A 19,424-nucleotide genomic window follows, 5' to 3' on the forward strand; every position below is an offset into this window, starting at 1 on the left:
ATGAGTGTGTTCCAGTAAAATGGTTTGCAGATGCAGGCAGTGGGCTAGGTCGGCCCTATCAGCTGAAACGGTCGGATCCTTCTCTAGAGCAATGCTGTTGTTGTTGATACATTCATTTCCCGTGGGGACCTGCCAGGTTCTTTTATTGCTCTTGATGATTTTCATTTTGTGTTCCTGGATTTCCCAGAATTAGTCTTTTCACTTTCAGATGATAATTTTGCCTCTCGTTACATCCTGAGATTTCTTTTCTAACTATCCTAACTAGCACTTCCAGAAGAATCTAAGAAATTATTGGTATTATGAACAACATTTTCTATTTTCTGGAATTTTAATGGAAATTCTTCTACAAGCTTGATAATCATGAAGCTACCATTTTAAATGTCTTGTTAAAGCTATGTTATTTAACCTGTGCACATGTGCACACACAAGCTATGCTACTGAGTTGTGGTTTTTGTTTTGTTGGGGTTTTTTTTCCTTGCTTGTTTTAATCAGAGGGTTATGTTAGATTCTGTGGGAGGGGGTGTGTGTAGGTGACACAGATTTCAACCCCAGGTGGCGTTCCTAAGGAACCATGCACCTGGTTTTTGAGACAGGAACTGTTGAGTTAGAGTCGAGTCCAGCAGCTAAGAGTGTACTGTCCCTTCGAAGATGTGAGTTCAGTTCCTGGCACCTATGTTAGGCACCTCATAGTGCCTGTTTCTCCAGCTCCAAGGAATCCAACCCCTCTGGCATCCTCGGGCATCTGCACATGCATGGGAGCACACTACACACACACACACACACACACACACACACACACACACACACACGTATACATAATTAAAAACAAAATATTAAGAGAGAGAGAAAGAAAGAGAAATGGGCATTCTCTCTCATAGGCCCAAAACTGAGCTGATTAAACAATCCAGATTACCCAACATGGCAACCTGCATGCTGAGGAAGCAGAGGACTTGGTCATTCCGTAAAGCTGGGTATCTCCTTCCACAGCACCATTCTGGTGCTGACAGCCTGCAGTTTCCTGGAGAGTTCAGTGGTGAGTCCTGGTTGAAAGGCCTAAGAGGCTGGAGTCTGAGTAGCGTCAGCAGAACTGATGCTCTGGGGGAGTGAATGGAGACAGATGGCCCGGGGAAGAAGGTGCTGCCCCTAAAGTGAGTGCTCCCTACCTCCCCTCTCTGGAGCCACCATGGCCCACACATTGGAAGGTGTGTCTACTAGGTGACTGTGGATGTCAGAGGACATCTTTCAGGAGTCTCTCCTCCCACCTTGTGGGTTCTAAGAATTGAACTCAGGTCATCAAGCTTAGTCACAAGCATTTTCTTATCCTTTGAGCCATCTCACCAGCCCAGTAGTCTACCTGTATTACTTGCTATATTGTATAAACTTTTGAATTACTTTGTTGGTATAAAAATAACAAGTTTTAATGGGCACTTTAATCCCAATACTCAGGAGGTAGAGACAGACAGATCTCCAAGTTTAAGGCCAGCCTGGTCTACAGGGCAGGTTCCAGGACAGCCAGGGCTACACAGAGAAACCCTGTCTCTAAAAAAAAAAAAAAAAAACAAAACCCCAAACAAAACAAACAAGGAAAGCAAACACCACCAACACCCCTGGAGAGACGGCTCAGTGGTTAAGCGCACTGGCTGCTCTTCCAGAGGTCCCAGGTGTAGAGCTACCTCTGTGCCAACAACCGAACCCACGTCCTTTGCAGCAGCCGCCATTGCTCTTCCTATTGAAACGTCTCTGTAGCCCCATGGAGTAAGTTCTTTATCAAAATGAGGAACTGAAAAGTTCCTGACCTAGTTTGCTGAGAGTGGTTTTGTTTTTGAACCATGACTAGTGCAGGGCTTTGCCGGTTTCTCCACGTGTTACTATCATCCACGAGCAGTGTGGTTTTCAATCTTCCTCTGCGATCCTTTAATACAGCTCCTGTTGTGGTGACCCTCACACATAAAGTTATTTTGTTACTATTTCAAAACTGGAATTCTGCTACTCTTACGAATCGTAATGTAAATATCTGACTTGTGACACACACACATCCCCGTTGCAACCCACATGGTGAGAACTAATGCTGTAGTATCTCTCCTGCAAAGTGTTCTTAAGATAATTATATTAATTTTTTTGTTTATTTCTTTTTGAGACAGTGTCTCATTAAATAGTCCTGACTGGCCTCAAACTCACTAGGTAGAGCAGGCTGGCCTTTAGTTCACAGAACTGTGGGTTCTGCTTACCTCTGTCTCAAGCGCTGGGATTAAAGGTGTTTGGTCTCAGAGCTCAGAAAAGGATGACACAGTGCAGTCCTTCTGGTGACCATCTCCTGTCCTGTTGCCATAAAGAGCCAAAACACCAGAACAGATGACTGACTTTTATGCCCACAGCAATATGACCATTGCTGGGACAATAATTTATTAGTAATAATTTATCGTTGTACTTCTCCAGAGACATTTAAGAAACATAAATGTAAGATGTTTCAATTTCACATTATGTTATGGTAAAAAGTCAAATTTCTCCCTTAGTGTGGGGTACAGAGTGAAGAAATGCTTTCCACATACATGCCAATCATTATTTTATTTATTTATTTATTTATTTATTCATTCATTCATTCATTCATTCATTCATTTACTTAATGTGTATACGTGTTTGGCCCACATGCATGTCTGTGTAGCACATGTGTATTTAACACAGGTGGTCAGAAGAGGGTGTCATATGCCCTGAAACTAGAGTTACAGATGGTTGTAAGCCACTATGTGGGTGCTAAGAATCAAACCCAGGTCTTCTGAAAGAGCAGCCATACTCTTAACTGCTGAGCCATCCCTCCAGCCCCCAGAGTGGAGAAACTTTAATTATTCTGCCCTGTTTTGAGAGAATTAAGCAAAGAGTAGAACATTCCCTTTAATGTTGACACACACACACACACACACACACATATATGATGTAGCCACTCTATAACAATGTAAAATTTTCAGATTGGTTTTAAAGAAAATTGTCAGCTGATTGGTAGTGGCACTCAGGCGGCAGAGGTGGTGGATCTCTTAGTTTGAGACTGTTAGTCAACACATCGAGTTCCAGAACAGCCAGGGCTATGCAGAGAAATCCTATCTCAGACAAAACAAACACAAACAGAAAACCAAAGAACCACCAAAAAGTTCAAAAACTAAATTGTGTACTAGGTTATTCTGGTTTGTTTTACGAGACAAGGTTTCTCTGTGTGGCCCTGGCTGTCCTGGAAGACCAGGTTAGCCTTGAACTCAGTGATGCTGGAATCTCAGAGATCTCCCAAGTGCTGAGATTAAAGGCATGTACCACTAGGACTGGCTAAATATTATTTTTAAATTAACTGTAGATTTGTAAATCAGATTATTAAGTATTCAGGAAATATATGGAGGCTTTAAATATTGTCTGACAATTCTTCAGTATAATTTACTATATTAAAAATTCATTCTTCTAGATAAAGAAAATGAGGTGCATTTACACAATGGAATATCACATCAACAGCATAGATAGATAGATAGATAGATAGCTATGAAATTTGTAGGCAGGTGGGCAATGTCTTTAATCACAGCACTCAGGAGGCAGAGGCAGGCAGATCTCAGTGAGTTTGAGGCCAGCCTGGTCTACAGAGTGAGTTCTAGAACAGCCAGGGCTATAAGAGAAACCTTGTCTTGAAAACACCAACCAAGCTGGGCAGTGGTGGCACATGCCTTTAATCCCAGCACTTGGGAGGCAGAGACAGGCAGATTTCTGAGTTCGAGCCCAGCCTGGTCTATAGAGTGAGTTCCAGGACAACCAGAGATATACAGAGAAACCCTGTCTCAAAAAACCGAAAAGAGAAAAGAAAAGAAAAGAAAAGAAAAGACACCAACCAAACACCAGACAAATGAATAGAACTCCAAAGAATCCTCCAGAGTGAAATCACCCAGACCCCAGAGCCCAAGATGGCAGGGCTTCCGAGGTGGGACTGTGACACCATCCCATCATAAAACCTTCGACCTACAATCTGCTCCACCTGCAAATGTCTTGAGCAATGGTGGCACAGAACTTGTGGGAGAGGCCAACTAATGACTGGTCTAATTTGAGGCTCACACCACGAGAGGGAGCCCATGCCCAACTCTGCCTGGAGGGCTGGAAACCAGAGGCTGGATAGCCTAGAGAACCAAACAGGACAGGCCAAGAAAACCAAAAACAAAATAAACAAAACGAATCAAACAACGAACTGATTCCTAATGATGCTCTACTATACTCACGGATCAGGGCCTACCAGTTATCATCCAAGAGACTGCCTCCAGCAGCTGATGGGAGCAGATACAGAGACCCAGAGCCAAACATTAGGCAGAGAGGGCCAGACTAGAGGTCACCATTGGGTCCCTCTCCTCTGAGCTCAGGAAACCCCAAGGATGAGGGAGAGGAAGAACTGTGGGAGCCAGAGGGGGCAAGGACACTGGGAGAGCACAACCCTATGAATCAACTAAGCAGAAATCATGGGGACTCACCGAGTGTATTAGTCAGGATTCTCTAGAGTCACAGAACTTATGGACAGTCTCTATATAGAAAGGGAATTTGATAATGACTTACAGTCTGTAGTCCAGCTCCCCAACAGTGGTCAGCAGCAGCTGGGAATGAGAGATCTAGCAGTTGCTCAGTCCCACAAGGCAAGCAGGCAAAGAAGAACAAATCTTCCTTCTTCTAATGTCCTTATGTAGGCCCAGATTAAAGGTGTGTACTACCACGTCTGGATCTGGGACTTGTTTTGTCCCAGGATGACCTTGAACTCAGAGATCTCCTTGCCTTAGTCTCCTGGGATTCATAGCCACTATGCTTCAAGATCTCCATGCCAAGATCCAGGTCAGAAACTTGATCTCCCAGCCTCAAGATCACAGGTGAGCCCTCCAATTCTGGACTGAAGTTCATTCCAGAAACAGTCAAGTAGACATCCAGGAATAGCCACTACACCAAGACTAAAGAGGCAATCAATCACAGCCTGCATGGGTCTGCCCTAGGTCCTCAGCAAATGTTATGGTTGTCGGCTTGATGTTTCAGGGGTGACTCCCGGCAGTGGAAGTGTGGTTGTGTCTGAGCACTTTGCCTGCTTTTGGGAGGAGCTTTTTCTTCCTCACCCAGCCTTAATGTGAGGGTTTGTGCCTGGTCTTCCTGAGTTCGGTTGATGTCCTTGGGTCCTGTTTTTTTCTTGGTGGAAGACAGAAGTAGGGGAATGGATCTGGGGAACAGAGGAGGTGAAGGTAGGAAGCTTTGATTGGGATGAATTTTATGAGAAAAAAATAAATAAAAATTTTAAAAAATGCATTCTTCAGAATAAGAATTTCCAGAAAAATGATATCTCAATATATGAATTGGGGTGGAAGACACCAGTACACAGACAGTGGCAATCAGTAATCTCCCAGTTCATACAGTACCTGGTCTAATGAGTTTGCTTACTTGTGCACTTAACAAAAACATTTAGGGTACAAAGTACACCAATTCTCTCAAGTCTCTTCCAGAAGTTAGCAGAAGTAAGGGACCGTGTCTCTACTCATTTTCTTATGCCTGCATCATCTCACACCAAACCAAGTAAGGACATTATTTTAAAAAAATCCACAGAACAGTATCTGCCATGAGCATACATGTGGTGATCCATGACAGAATTTGCCAAAGTAAGAAACAGGCTAGAACTTAGTAGTAAAGTGCTGGCAGCACAAGCGAAGACCCTAGATTTGAGCCGTGTGTATCACAATGCCTGTTGGTAAGTGCAGTACTTGAGAATGAGGTCAGAGAATTCATAGATTCAAGGACAGGCTTTATCTCATAAAAACCAGCACCACGCACACAATGAGTGAACAATGGAGTCTAACCATGCACACATACAGGTACACGTGCACACACACATGCACACACATACATACATACACACACAAACACACACACACACACACACACACACACACACACACACACACGAGAATTATACGACATGACAAAGTGTGATTTATTCCAGGTTTGGTAAACTGGTTTAACATGTAAGAGACATTGTGCTGGGCAGCGGTGGCAGAGGCAGAGTTCAAGCCTAGCCTGGGCTACAGAGTAAGTTCCAGGACAGCTAGGACACAGAGAAACCCTGTCACCAAAACCAAACCAAACCAAGCAAGCAAACAAACAAACAAAAACATTTAAAAAAAAATGTAAAGATGGCTTGGTGGTCAAAAGCACACACTGCTGCCTTCTGAGAACTGGAGCTCGGATCCCAGCACCTACACATCACGCGGGCCACAACCACCTGGAGCTTTAGCTCTGCCTCCTATGCTTCAGAAAAAGAAGTGCCAATAACGCGAGGTAACTGATCAGGCCTACACCATGAGCTTCCTTTAAAATCCTTGATCAGCTAGCTGGAGGTTTCTGGAGATGCCTGCAGAGTATCACATCCCAGAGAGGACACAGAGACTCTGCACCGCCCTCTGCCCACTTTGCCCCATGTGTCCCTTCCATTTGGTTGGTTATCTGTGACTTTTGTAATATTTTTTAAATTGTGTGTTTCTACATGGAATGTATGCATGACAGCTGGTACCCGTGGGGCCAGACAAGGATGTAGGTTTCTGTGGCGCTCGTTACAGATAGTCATGAGCTGTTGGACGTGGGTGCTGGGAACTGAACTCTCTCTAGTTCCCTGTGATATACTTTTGCTTGTTAAGAGTCTCGCTAAGAAGGCACTAGCTGGCTTTGAACTGTTAGAATTATAGGCATGTACCATCAAAGCTGTCAGTGTAATATCCTTTCTAATAAGCAGGTGATGGTGAGTAGAGTGTCCCTTAGAAATTACCAAACCTAGACACCCTGATTTACAGCCTGTTGGTCACAATGCACAGGCCACAACTTGGGACTTGTCGTTGGTATATGAACTGTGACACAGAACACATAAACTAGTTTTGGTGGTTGTTCTTCATCTGGTGGCCAGCACTGAAGGAGTGGAGGGATAAAACAGAGGTCCATGGATTGGTAGAAAAATAGAGGATTTGTCATCACATGGGTTAATTGTCCCTTTGTGTGTGTGTGTGTGTGTGCTTGTGTCTGTGGTCCTGTGTGAATGGGTGTGTGCACATGTGTAGCACAGCAGAGGTGGACACTGGGTGTCTGATTGATTCACCTTTCTGAGGCATGGTCTTTCTCTCTCTCTGAATTTAGGATTTGCTGACTTGGCTACACTGCTTGCAGATATGCTGGAGGGGGTGGGATGGTATATGCCTTTAATCCCTGCACTAGGGAGGTAGAAACAGATAGAGTTTGAGGCCAGCCTGGTCTACAAGGTGAGTTCCAGAACAGCCAGGACTACATAGAGAAAGTCTGGTTTGGAAAAACAAAACAAAAAACCAAGCTCCGGAGACCCTCTTACTGTCTTGTCTTTGCCTGCCAGCCCTGTGCTGAGAGGAGGAGGCCTCGCCTGGCTTTACATGGGTGGTGGGGATCTCAGTTCTTCACATCTGAGTACTTTACTGAGTCACCTCCCCTGCCTCTGGAGCCTGGTATCTTCATCTTGGACTGAGGCTTAACGCGCTTCTTGCGCGAGTTGTTGTGTAAGAACTGCTTTTCGGTATCCCCTTCCCACAACTGATGGACAGTGGATGACAACAACCGAGATGCTCTCTCAGATGTGGCGGTGTCAAGGCTCTCTCTAGCAGTAGTGGGTCTCTGGCTTAGTGGGCATGAGGACGCACTGGCAGCACCCACCATGTCAGAGCACAAGAGTTCACTGCAGACAAGTGAGCTTATCCGGCAGTGCAGTGGCTCCAGAGGTGGCTTCTGTGGAACCTACTCTAGCTTCCCTAAGAACTGTGTCAGAAACTGACCTATAGCCTTTCTCTATTCAAACCAGCTGTAGAAGTTTCTAGAATGGTCACCTTCCTGATTTGGCAATGACTTTCAAGGTAAGTGCTATGTAGCTGCTCCTTCCTTGTTGAAATCCCTCTCCAGGCTCAAAAGACTCAGGAATCTTGAGGATCCGGAAGCTCAGAAAGTCACAGGGTTGTCAAGGCCCAGCCACACTTTATACATATGGTCAACAGTTTCAGGAGAGGAATCTAGAGTGGAACTGGCTGCAAGACCCATCATGCTCCAGCAGCTTTCCAGAGTGCTCACCCGTGCTAGAATGGCCTTTTTGGTGACACAGCTGGATTTGAGTAACCAAACTCTTGGAAGTAACTCCAGTCAGTCACTGGCTCACTAGCCAGACTTGAATGGAATTTTTCTCTTTGGCCTGTTGTAGATGCTAACATCTATATCTGGAGTATAAAATTACTCAACAGTAACAATTCATTGCCACAGTGTGCACTAGAACCTGGCCTTTTGCTGCAAACTGGGTCTAAGTCTTTTCTCTTTTCTCTCCTAGACTGACTTGTAAGAAACCCTGCAAGAACAGGGGTGCCCCCACCCAAAAAAGTCCTTTCCCCAGAACAACTGAGACCCAAGGTTATCCTCACTCAGCACTAACCAGATCTGCTTCAGCACGTCCTGCTGGGGTCTTTTCAGAGGTGAGGGCTGGGGACTGTGGCTACTGCAGGCTCTGCTGAGTGTGGCAATGGTGGACTGCCATGGGTGACAAACTCCCACCCCCTCCCAGCCTGACCTCACTGAACTACCTCAGATGGCTGACTTCCTCAGCTGTGGGGAGGACCTGCAGAAATGCTTCAAGGATGACATGAGGTAATGTGTGTGGAAAATACCAGCCTGTTGCCTGGCAACAGTGACAGCCTCCATGTATCTGCATCTTCTGTGTCTTGCACATTTGGAGAAAGGAGCTGGAAAACTTCTCCAGTTCTTTTCTTGTTTGTTTGTTTTTGAGACAGGGATTCTCTGTGTAGCTCTGACTGTCCTAGAATTCAATCTGTAGGCCAGGCTGGCCTCAAGCCCAGCAATCAATCCACCTGCCTCTGCCTTCCAAGTGTTGGTAGTATAGGCATGAACCTCCACCACCTGCCTGAGAACAAGTTCTTATCTGAGATTCCTAAGCACAGTCTGGGTTTGCTAAGGGCTGCCATTAAAAGCTAGGTTTTGGGGGTTGTTTTGAACCAGATCATGTGGGCCCTCCATCTACTCAAAACTGAACCTTACTGGCATAGTACAGTTAGGTCCAACCAGGTCTCACCAAGCAGAGGCTATCTAGTCACCCCTACACCAGGCTGCTAGCTTATGGTCCGAGCTAAGCTGGGGCAGAGCTGGGAGAACCAACCTCAAGCTCCAGCCTTCAGGAGAAGTTGCACAGTGATCTTGGGCCACAGGTCAGACCCTGTGAGGAACATATTTTTCAGACTATGCGAGCAGAAATTTTGGAGGTCTGCAGTACTAAGATTAGTCTGGATCTTTCTGGGGGCTTGTAACCCAATCCCAATAAGTCTGCTCCTAACAAGGGTCCAAAAGAAAACAAGTGAGGAGGGATTGTCAGTGAGTGGGACTTTATGGGGCAGGAGCTACAAGAATATGCTCCTTTGACAGGCACCAGCCACAAGCACAGTCCCACTTGGCATCACTCAGTGGGCTGCTAGCCCACGGAGGTAGTCCCCTACCAGGGGCAGCACGGCCCAGTCATCAGTTCTTAGAGCCACAGGCACACCATCCACTTGAGCTTTCTCCAGGCGCAGCAGCAGCATGGAGGCAGGGGGCAGGCGGACAGCTACGAGGTAGGTAGTAGGGGGCTGAGCCACGACTACAAAGGGCTCTAGGTGTTGGGACACCAAGGCCTCCAGGCCCTGTGGCCCGAGTGGACACCACACACGACTTTCTACACCCTTTGGCAGGCAGGAGTTCCACAACTCATCAAAGAAAGGCAACTCAGAGCCCTTAGGGAGCTCAGGAAAAGGCAGGAAGAGGTCAGCAAAGGTCACAGGCAGGGCTGGCAGGTGGGCATGGCATGTGAGGCCAGCCGGTGTGCTGTATAGGGCCCGGACGTGTAGGTGGGCAGGGGCTGGGCATCGGGGCTGCAAGGGCAGGTACAGAGGATGGGCAGGTTGTCCCGGACGCAAGCAGGGAATACGGACAGCCTCCAGAGGCTCGTAGAGCTGTCCCTCCACACGGAAGCGCAGCTCCAGAGAGTAGACAGGAGCACCCAGTGCCTGCACCTGCAGATGCAGCACCGGGAGTGGGCCCTTGGCCTTCTGAGGCCCCACACTCAACTGAATTGGAGCTGAGGTCTCCTGCACCATCAGAGCTGACGCAAAGCCCTGGTTCTCAGTCATCAATGATGAGGCCAGTGCAGGTGCAGCCAGTGAGGGGCCCAGCGCCATCCCTAACTTGGAACTTGACAGATGGGACAAGAGGACATAGTACAGTCGGGCATGGTCCCGGCCATCAGCATTCTCCAGTTGTCTGGCCAGTTTCTGCAGCAAGTCTGCCAGGCCATCCCCCCCGCCCGTCCGAAGCAGAGCACGACACGCTCGCAGTAGGGCCTGCTGTAGGCCCCAGTCAGTGCAGTGTACAGCTGCAGCCTGTAGAAAGGTGAGGGTGGCACTCTGAGCGGCTCCCTCTGCCACCTTCGCCAGCATCTGCAGGTGCCAGCAAAGTGCTTCGTTCTTGCCTGGCCTGGCTACCACCTCCTGGAGCAGCATCTCCCTGAGGGGCTCTCTCAGCTCAGGGTTTACCTGATCTAAGAGGTCCACAAAGTGGGGAGCCAGGGAAGGCCGAGCTCGGTACAGCTGGGCCAGTCCATGGATCAAAGATGTCTGTACTGTGGGTCGTCTAGTTAGGCAGCTGGTAACAAGGTATGAGGCCTGGAAACAGAGAGTGGCCAAGGCTCGGGGACCACCGTCCAGGGCTGCCCTTTGCTGTAGGCCAGCCAGCAGCTCCTGCAGGAACCACTGTGGGCCCTGAAGCTGGCCTTTCTCCTCTTCCTCATCATCAGCACAAAGTAACAGCAAATGCAGGCGGGCCAGGAGGACCATTGGGTCATGAAGGAGACTGGGCATGAGGCCCCGGCAGAGCTGGGGCCCCAACAGCAATGGGGCAGCCTCTTCCCCTTCTGGACCTAGTGGACAGTTCTCAGGGAAGCTCAGGATGCAATGCAGGTAAAAGAGGTGTGTGGGCGAGGGTAAGGCTGGGTGCTGGGCTACCAAGGTGAGCCTGCGGAGCAGCAGAACCTCATCTTGAGCAGTGAACAGGGCCTCACCGAAGGCCGCCTTCAGAGAGAGAACTGAGTGTAACAGTGTCAGCTGGGCTGTGCCCAGCAGCCGAACTAGCTGTGGCTTGAAAAGCACTGGTGGCTGTCCCCGAAGACCCCGAAGGGCCCAGCCCAACAGCCACAGAAGTTGAGCCTGAGACACGGGAGTGAGCAGATAGGAAGTGTCCAGAAGCTGGGCCACTGCAGCCTTCAGCTCTCGGGTGTCCTCAGGGCTGGGCTCTAGAACTGGAAAGCCACGCTCCTCCCCTCCAGCTGTGGGCCAGCTGGGTGCCTGGGGCTTAAGATGGACATCCCATTCTTCAGCCATCGTCCAGTCCCAGGGACAACTCCCAGTGGAGGAGTCCTCAGCCACGAGCCGGCCTTGCAGGCCAGCCCCAGACCTGGACCGTACCACTAAGGTGTTGTGCAGAACAAGGGCCAGAAGCAGGCTGACTGGCTGGATGGGACCCATTTGCCCTTGGAGGCTCCGCAGCATCCCCAGGGCGCTGGCCAGCAGCCCAGGCTTACAGCACTCAAGTTCTCGAAGGCATTCACACGCTGTGGCCTGTAGATGGCGCTGTTCTGAGGCGGTTCCAAAGCTTCGTCCCAAGTCTCGGCCGGAAGCTAAGCCAAGAAGTAAGGGCAGGAGCCGGCAGGAAGCTCCCGAAGTGCGTCCAAGAGCACCTCCTGACACCAGGGCTGTGGTGGCTGCCAACAACAGGAGCCTCCGGAGAGCTGAAGGTCTTGAGGGCAGGAGGACAAGCGTGTCCAACAAGGAGGTGGCAGCAGCCTCTGCGGCAGGTGCATCAGGCCAAAGTTTGTCAGAGTATTCCAAGCTCAGGGTCAGTAAGGAAACCTGAGATTTAAGAGGAACTCATTCAGTTCAGCATGCAGTCGTATGAAGCAGCCATGTGGACCATGGCAGGGCACACGGAGAGGACCTACCTTGGTCTGCTCGCTTAGCTTTTCACTCCTTAGGTCACTCAACAGGTCGCGACCCAAATCCTCACCTTCGGCACCTGTCAGAAAGGCGGATGGGCTGGCTCGGAAAGCCCCCAGGCGCTGGGCCCAGGCTTCTCGACTCAGGGGCCCCATGGTCAGTCAGTCATCCACGTCTCTGCAAAGGCAAGGAGCGTCAGACACGGGGGCGAGGACGCGCAAGCCTTTGCGGCCGCTAGAGGGCGCCCTGCTCCTCCACCTTCCCTGGGGCTGCTGTCACCCCAGGGCCGTCTTGCAGACCCCAGCAGAGACCCCCGATGCCTAGGTCCCAAGATGAAATCTGGAGGCTTTGGAGATGATCCCGGAAGCAACAGCCCAGGCGCCTGCAGGATAGGACCCGCAGCGATCGGGGTGGGGTGCCCGGGAGGTGCGTGCAGAGAGCTCATTAAACCTCCCGCCTACGAAGGGCATCGAAACCACAGCGTCGCTCGGGCCCCTGGCGCCCGTGGTAACGGGTCGGCCTATCTCACCGCTTGAGTCAGCTGCCGCGGGCGCTCGGTCGGCTCCTTCCGGGCTGGCAGGCTGGCGGCGCGGGGCGGGGCGGGGCGCGCGGCGCGTGGGCGGCCGGGCCGGGCCCAGGGGCGGGGCGTAACGGAGTCTCGCCTGCCACGCCCGCCAGGCCGGCAGGTGCCGACTCGCCGGTTTCGCCAGGTCTGAGTAACTGTCTCGCCGTGCAGGCCCCCTGCCCCGAAACCGCCGCAGGCACGGGCAGGGGCGGAGTTTGGTGGGCCGGGCTCCCGGTCCGCTCCCCGGTGGAACTGCGCTCCCAGGCCCTGGAGCAGAACAGCGGCTTGGGCAGATCGGGAAGACGGCCAGCGCGTCCGGCAGTCGTTCCGCCCCGGCCCGGGTAGCCGCGCTACGGCCCGGCTGCCTGAGTGCGGGTCTACGGGCGGCCGCTGGGAGGCGCGCGAGGCGCAGTCCCAGGGCAGAGCAGGAAGAGCCAGGCGTGGGTCACGGCGGGACCGGTCGGACCGGCGCCGCAGGGCTTGGCTTGGCGTCCTCAACGCTGACCGGGCGTCGGGGGGGACACCTCGCTTTGCTTGGGAGCGAGGAGCCGGCGCCAGGGTCGCAGCCGGATAGTAGCTGCTGACCTTTGCCCGAAGTCTCACGGATTGCCAACAGGGGTCGGGCGGGCTAAAGTACAGCGAGCGGGGCGGGGCCTTAAGAGGCCGCGGAAGCCGAAAAACAACGGGATTCTGACTCTGGATGTGCGTGTTGTCGGGGCCTGGAGGGTCACTCAGCTCCTAACACACCTGATATGAACTGAGAAACCAAGGCTTCAGAAGACAACGACCGGGCTGCCAGAGACCTGGGGCCAAGTAGTACACACTGCCTACCGGAGTCCAGTCCTGTGGCTCAGGGTCTCAGGTGCCCACTGGCCCGCTAGTTTCAGGGGTACAGAACTTCTGGAGTCCACATCCCACGCTCCCCGTCGTATAAAGCCTCCTGCTACCCTTTCTCAAGACGAAACACCTGAGTTCCCATTGCTAGCCTCTGGCTATTTGTCTTTCTCTGTTTTGGTTGTCCAAGTTCCTCCCTACCCACTATCCTGACCTGGCTGCAGATGAGAGTGGGAAGGTAGAGTCCTACAAAGAAGAGTGCCTGGGCCCCCAGAACAGGGGTAGAAGAAGAAAGAGGATGGAGACGGCGCAGGGAGGGGGGTGCAAGTAGGGCAAGACCAGCTAGAAGACCTGGTCTTGGCTCCTCTGGGCTCTGGCTCCATAGCTGACTCACAGGCGACAGCTCTAAACCACTTCCCTCTAGGTACCTCAGTTTCCCCATCCATAAATTGGGAGTGATGACTCCTGTTGAAGAAGCTTTGGGGTGGGGCGCCTGGCTAATTAGGCCCAAGATGAAAGAGGCCAGGGTGAGAGCAGCTCTGGGCGGCCAGGCAGGTTTACAGTAGGAGCCCGTCTGGTTGCCCTGTCTGAGGCCCAGAGGGGGCTGATAACTGCAGGTCTGATCTCCCGGCTCTCCGAGAGCCAGAAAGGATTATTAAATCCTGTTACAGTTGAGGAGAGAGGCTTCCAGGGGTCAGGGAGTCCAACTCTGGCCGCGTCCCAAGCTTCTGATGGTGTAGCCTCTGCCAGCCTCCAGCCTCCCTGGGCTTTGGTTCTTTGAGGTGGCATGTGTGGTTTCCAGAACTGTGATGGATGTATCTTGCTGAACTCACCAGGGCTCATGGCCAACCCTGGGCACTGAGGGTGGATACCTGTCTCACATGTACTTTCAGGAGCCCAGAGAAGGCAGAGTCATTTGCACAAAGCCCCACAGCCTCTTGTAAGTAGGACTAGGCTCCTGCTACATGCTCCATCTGCTGCCCTCACTGCTCCTGATGTCCAAGTCCCTGAACGGGCTCTATTCTCATCTGCCTGCCCAAGTGTCTTCTGATGAGAAGCAATGTTTGCTTTGTCCTGGCAACAGATGGGGCAGAAAAGAAGTGCCCTCAGCTCCTTGCCAGGCCCTCATGAAAGAGTGACCTGTTTGATGTAAGGACACAGGCATTTCTCTCACCTCTCCTCTTCTACATTTCCGCCCCTCTCCATGCAGCTGAGTTCTTGGGGAACCCTAGACATTATGCTGAAAAAAGGAAAAGTTAATCCTTGAGGGGCCCTGGGCCTTGACTTTCTTATCTGTAAAAATGGGGCCTACAACAACCCCATCCCCATAGCATTGGATGCTGTGGATACAAGGATGCTTCATAATAGGAGTCCGTGGGCCAAACAAACATAGGAGTACCAGGGCAGGGGCTGGGAATGGAGGGCCCCTGCCAATGGACGTAGTGTTCTTTTGCAGTCATGAGAACTGTGCTGGCTAGTTTTATATCAACTTGCTGGAGTTAGGAACCTCGGCTGAGAAAATGCCTCCATAAGATCTGGCTGTAAGGCGTTTTCTTACCTAGTAACTGATGTTGGAGGGCCCAGGCCCTGTGTGTGGTACCACTCCTGGGCTCTAGAAGAAAGCAGGATGAGCAAGCCATGAGGAACAAGCTGGTAAGCAGCACCCTCCATGGCCTCTGCAGCAGCTCCTGCTTCCAGGTGTCTGCTCTGGCTTATTTCAGTGATGTGGAGGTGTGACATTTTATGTTTGCTGTTGTCTTCCCATCAGTACTAGGTTTTCTAGGAAATTGGTTATTTATTATTGGCTTTACATCCCAATCACAGCTCCCCCCTTCCTGGTCAACCTGTTTGTTTTTATCTTTTATTGTTGCATGTGTGCATGCATATGTCAAGTGTGCATGTCTGTGGAGACCAAGAATTAAAGTCATGTGTCTTCTTCAATTGCTCTCCACACATCTTTTCCTTGCCCTTCCTCTCTCCCCTTCCCTCCCCCTCTTCTTTCCTTCCTTCCTTTCTTTATGTCTCTCTCTTGACTGGGCCTATTACTGAACCTGGAGCTTATTGATTTGCCTAGCCTGGCTGAGCTCCCAGAATCCTCGTTTCTGCTTCCCTAGCACTAAGATCATAGACGTTCACGACCACACTCAGCTTCTGTGTGGGTGCTGGGGTGTTCAAACGAGGGTCCTCGTATTTATGCAGCAAGCACTTCACTGACAGCCATCTCCCTAGCCCCAAGGGACCCTATTTACCCTCATTATATAGATCAGGCTAGCCTGAAACAGTGACCCACCTCTGCATCCTGAGTGCTGTGATTAAAGGTGGACAGCACCATGGCTGGCCCAACTAATACCATTTTTAATTCATCCTCACAAAATGTTTAGTTTGGGGGATTTTAGTCTTCAGGGTATTATACAATCATCACTCCTAAGTTCAGAATATTTTTGTCTTAGTTTAAGTTGTTATTGCTATGATGAAACACCGTGACAAAAAAGCAAGTTGGGGAGGAATGGATTTATTTGGTTTACACCTCCACATCACTGAAAAGTCAGAGCAGGAACCTAGTGGTAGAGGTGACAACGAGGACAAGAATTTAGCTAGGGCATCAGCTCCAGGAAGAAGGGACATTTGTCAGAAGACTGAATGGGAGGTAGCCAGCTCCCAGTTGCAGAAGAGGCTAAGCTGAAAAGAGCCGGTGGAGAGCTTGGGTGGAGGAGGGCAGTGAGCACACAGGGAGCTTGGGGATGCAGCGGTCCTCAGCACCAGAGCATCGGCCTGGGGATGTGCTCTCTATTGAAGGGAGACATGGTTGGGGACATGGGTTTTCACAATATCTATGGCTGGTTGTGGACCAGGTGAAGTATGGCAGGGGCTTGACCTGTGTGGCAACTAGGGGACAAGGGGTTGGAGGAGAGAGAAGCAGTGGCTTGGGGCTGTGGGCTGTGGCACTTGGAGGTGGATAGCTCCAACGTCAGACAGGAAGAACGTGGACACTGAGCTGGGACCCATGGCTCCCGGGGTGGAGTCTTACCCCATGGTTCCTGCCAAGAAAAAACAGCTCCACTCCACAGACCATGGCTTAAGCCATCTCCTCTGCCTATGGCCCCCGGGCATTTTGCCATATGGCTGGGGTGGCCCCCTGGCAGTCAGCTGGGCAGACCCAGGTCAAAACTCCCTAAATGGAGGAGTCAGTGTCATCTATAGCACTTCACAGGTTATTCGGGGGCTTTACATCTTCTATGGGCCTATTAGCAAACTGGACTGGAAAGGCGGCTGCTGGGCAGGGTGTGGTGGCACAGGCTAGTAATCCCAGCACTTGGGAGATGGAGGAACCGAAGTTCAACAGCATCCTCACCCACATGAGTTAGGGGCCAACCTGGACTATGACACCTGTCTCAGCTGAGGGGGTGCAGGGGAGCCACTCAAGTGGCTGGCAAAGGAGCCCACTGGCCTGCTGTGAGGGGCTGTGTCTACTGCAGGGCTGCCATGCTCCAACGCAAGTCAGACTCTCTTAACTCCCAAAGTCAGAGCTCGACCTAGGAGCCCATTGTTATGGCTAGGGAAACTGAGGCCCTGAGTGGGTGGGTGCCTTGGCCAAGGTCCACAGGCACCAACTGCAGCCAGATGCTTTTCTGTGTCATCTTAGCATGTATCTCCCATGATGCTTTGTGCTTTAAAACTCCAGGTTCACACCCCCTTCCCTGTCTCCATCCCATCCTGTCTTCTCATAAGGACTTCCACGAGAACAGGAAGGGTAATCCTAAACACTTTCCAATGCCAGTCCTAACACCCCAGGCTCCTTGGGATGAGAATTGAGCACCATCAGAAAGCATGCAGGGGGCATTCTGGTCCTTGCCTGCTGTGGCTCCTCTTCCCTTCAGCCTCTTGTCCTCCATACCAGCAGGTGACATCATCCAAGACACATGATTCATGGCTTGGTTCTCCCTGTGACTCAACCCACCATCTCTTACTTGGACCATCACAGTAGTTCCAACACAACACTGGTCTCTTTACGGCCACCTCCTTGCCCCTGCTCCACTCTGCGCATCACACAGGTCCTGCCACGGCCCCGTCTTCAGCTTCCTCCCTCTCAGCATCCAGACACCATGGCTGCTGGGGGCTTGGTGCACACTCTAGCTTAGTTCTCTATCATGAGCTGTGGCCCTGGCTTTTCCTTCCGCTCATGCTCTTTGCCACGTTGTCCTGCTGGCTCCCACCTCTCATCCAGACTTCAGCAAGCCCACCTGCCACCATCCTGCCACCACCTGTCACCCTAGTTAATCCTTTCATAGTCCCTAGTGGACACTCAAGGAATACCTGGGAGATAAGTTAAGAGATAGGAGTGGATGGTGTTTAGCAAATGGCGACAGAGCAGAAGTGTCTCCCCACAGCGCTCATACCTTGTCATCTATCTCCAGGGTGCCAACAATCCACAGCTCACACACACAGGCAACCTGTGGGTCAAATCTAACCCAAAAGAATGTTTTGTTTGACCTATTATTCTATGGGCTAGCATATGGCTCAATGGGAACATGTTTGCTGAGCAAGCAGGAGGACCTGAGTTCAGATCCCGGCATCCGTGTGTACCTGTAAACTCTGAGCTGTGGGATGGAGACAGGCAGATCCCTGGAGCTCATTGCTCAGCCAGTGTAGTTAGAACTGTGGGTTCTAGGTCCAATGAGACACCATCTTTTTTTCTTGCTTCTTTCCTTTCTTCTTTGAGACAGGGTCTCACTATATAGACCAGGCTGGCCTCGAAATCAGAGCTACACTCAGTGGCTCTGCCTCCCAAGTGCTGGGATTAAAGGCATGTACCACCCTCACCTCCCCAACCCTGACATTGTCTTAAAAAAAAAAAAAACTTAGATGAAATAGCTGTAGAGATGGCTCACCAGTCAAGAGCACTTGTCGCTAGCACATCCAGAGGACCTGAGGTCGATTCCCAGTGCTCACATGGCTGCTCACCCCGTGTACGACTGACTCTACTCCCACTGCATTTGATGCCCACTTCTGTCTCCTCAAGAACCAGGAATGCATGTGATACACAGACATGTATGCAGGCAAAACACTCACACATATAAATAAAAATGTAATGACCATCCATCCATTCATTCATTCATTCATTCCATAAACATGGATCACTCACTGGAGTCGCAGCAACAGACAGACAGCACAGACCAAGAGCCCCTTCCTTTCCTGGACCTTGCTCTGTTCACTATGACTCTCTGGACCTCCAGAGTCACTGGATTGGCTGGCATCACCCATTTTAATTCCCCACCTGACTTTCTGGACATTCAAACTGCTCTCTGGTTAAAAAAGGGGGGGCTGGCTTTGTGTCCAGGGCTGCTTAAGACTTCACCATAGACTCTTCTGGGCACTCACCAGGACCAGCCCACCATAAGACTTCACACAAAGGAGCTCAAGAAATACTATGTAAAACCAGCACTCAGGAGGCTGAGGCAGGTAGATCTCTGTGAGTTCAAGGCCAGCCTAGTCTACAGAGGGTTCCAGGGCAGACAGACAGGGCTACACAGAAAGACTCTGTGTCAAAAATAGTAAGTAATAGGTTTCACTGAGGGGAGAAGAAAGTCAGACAGACTGAAATAAGTAAGCCAAGCTGGAAACACACACCTTTTATCCCAGCCCTCCGGAGGCAGAGGCAGGTGGATTTTTGAGTTTAAGGCCACCCTGGTTTACAGAGCTAATTTCAGGACAGCCAGGGCTACACAGAGGAAACCCTGTCTCACAAAAGAAAAAAAAAAAAAAAACCAAGTTCAGCTGCCTCCCAGACAATCTGTGTTGATACCCCAGATTTATTGCTAAAGATAAGCATACAGTAGGTGCTCAGCTAATGCTAGTTGCCAATCGAGGTCCAAAATCAAAGTGAAAGGGGGATATGGGAAATGTGGACTATGACAGACAGCTCTCCAGGGACAGCAAGGGGAAGTAGCAAACCTTAA

The 19,424-nt window shown here is 50.7% G+C and overlaps 1 protein-coding gene across 2 annotated transcripts; it reads right to left on the bottom strand.

Annotated features, from left to right (window-relative positions):
- Positions 1-9,414: 9,414 nt before the first annotated feature.
- Ap5b1 (adaptor related protein complex 5 subunit beta 1) lies at positions 9,415-12,660 on the bottom strand. 2 transcript variants are annotated; one of them, XM_028771097.1, is made up of 3 exons: positions 12,598-12,660; positions 12,074-12,245; positions 9,415-11,984 (listed from the first exon to the last, which is right to left on the bottom strand). In XM_028771097.1, exons 2-3 carry the CDS (start codon positions 12,221-12,223, stop codon positions 9,507-9,509), a joined length of 2,628 nt encoding a protein of 875 aa, XP_028626930.1. In that variant the 5' UTR covers positions 12,224-12,245; positions 12,598-12,660; the 3' UTR covers positions 9,415-9,506. The 2 variants fall into 2 exon arrangements, with proteins under 2 accessions (XP_028626930.1, XP_028626931.1); XM_028771098.1 differs by lacking the exon at positions 12,598-12,660 and having other exon boundaries at positions 12,074-12,366.
- Positions 12,661-19,424: the final 6,764 nt, after the last annotated feature.

Source organism: Grammomys surdaster, unplaced genomic scaffold (assembly GCF_004785775.1).
Source record: "Grammomys surdaster isolate TR1022 unplaced genomic scaffold, NIH_TR_1.0 205, whole genome shotgun sequence".
In the NCBI taxonomy this organism is placed as follows: domain Eukaryota; kingdom Metazoa; phylum Chordata; class Mammalia; order Rodentia; family Muridae; genus Grammomys; species Grammomys surdaster.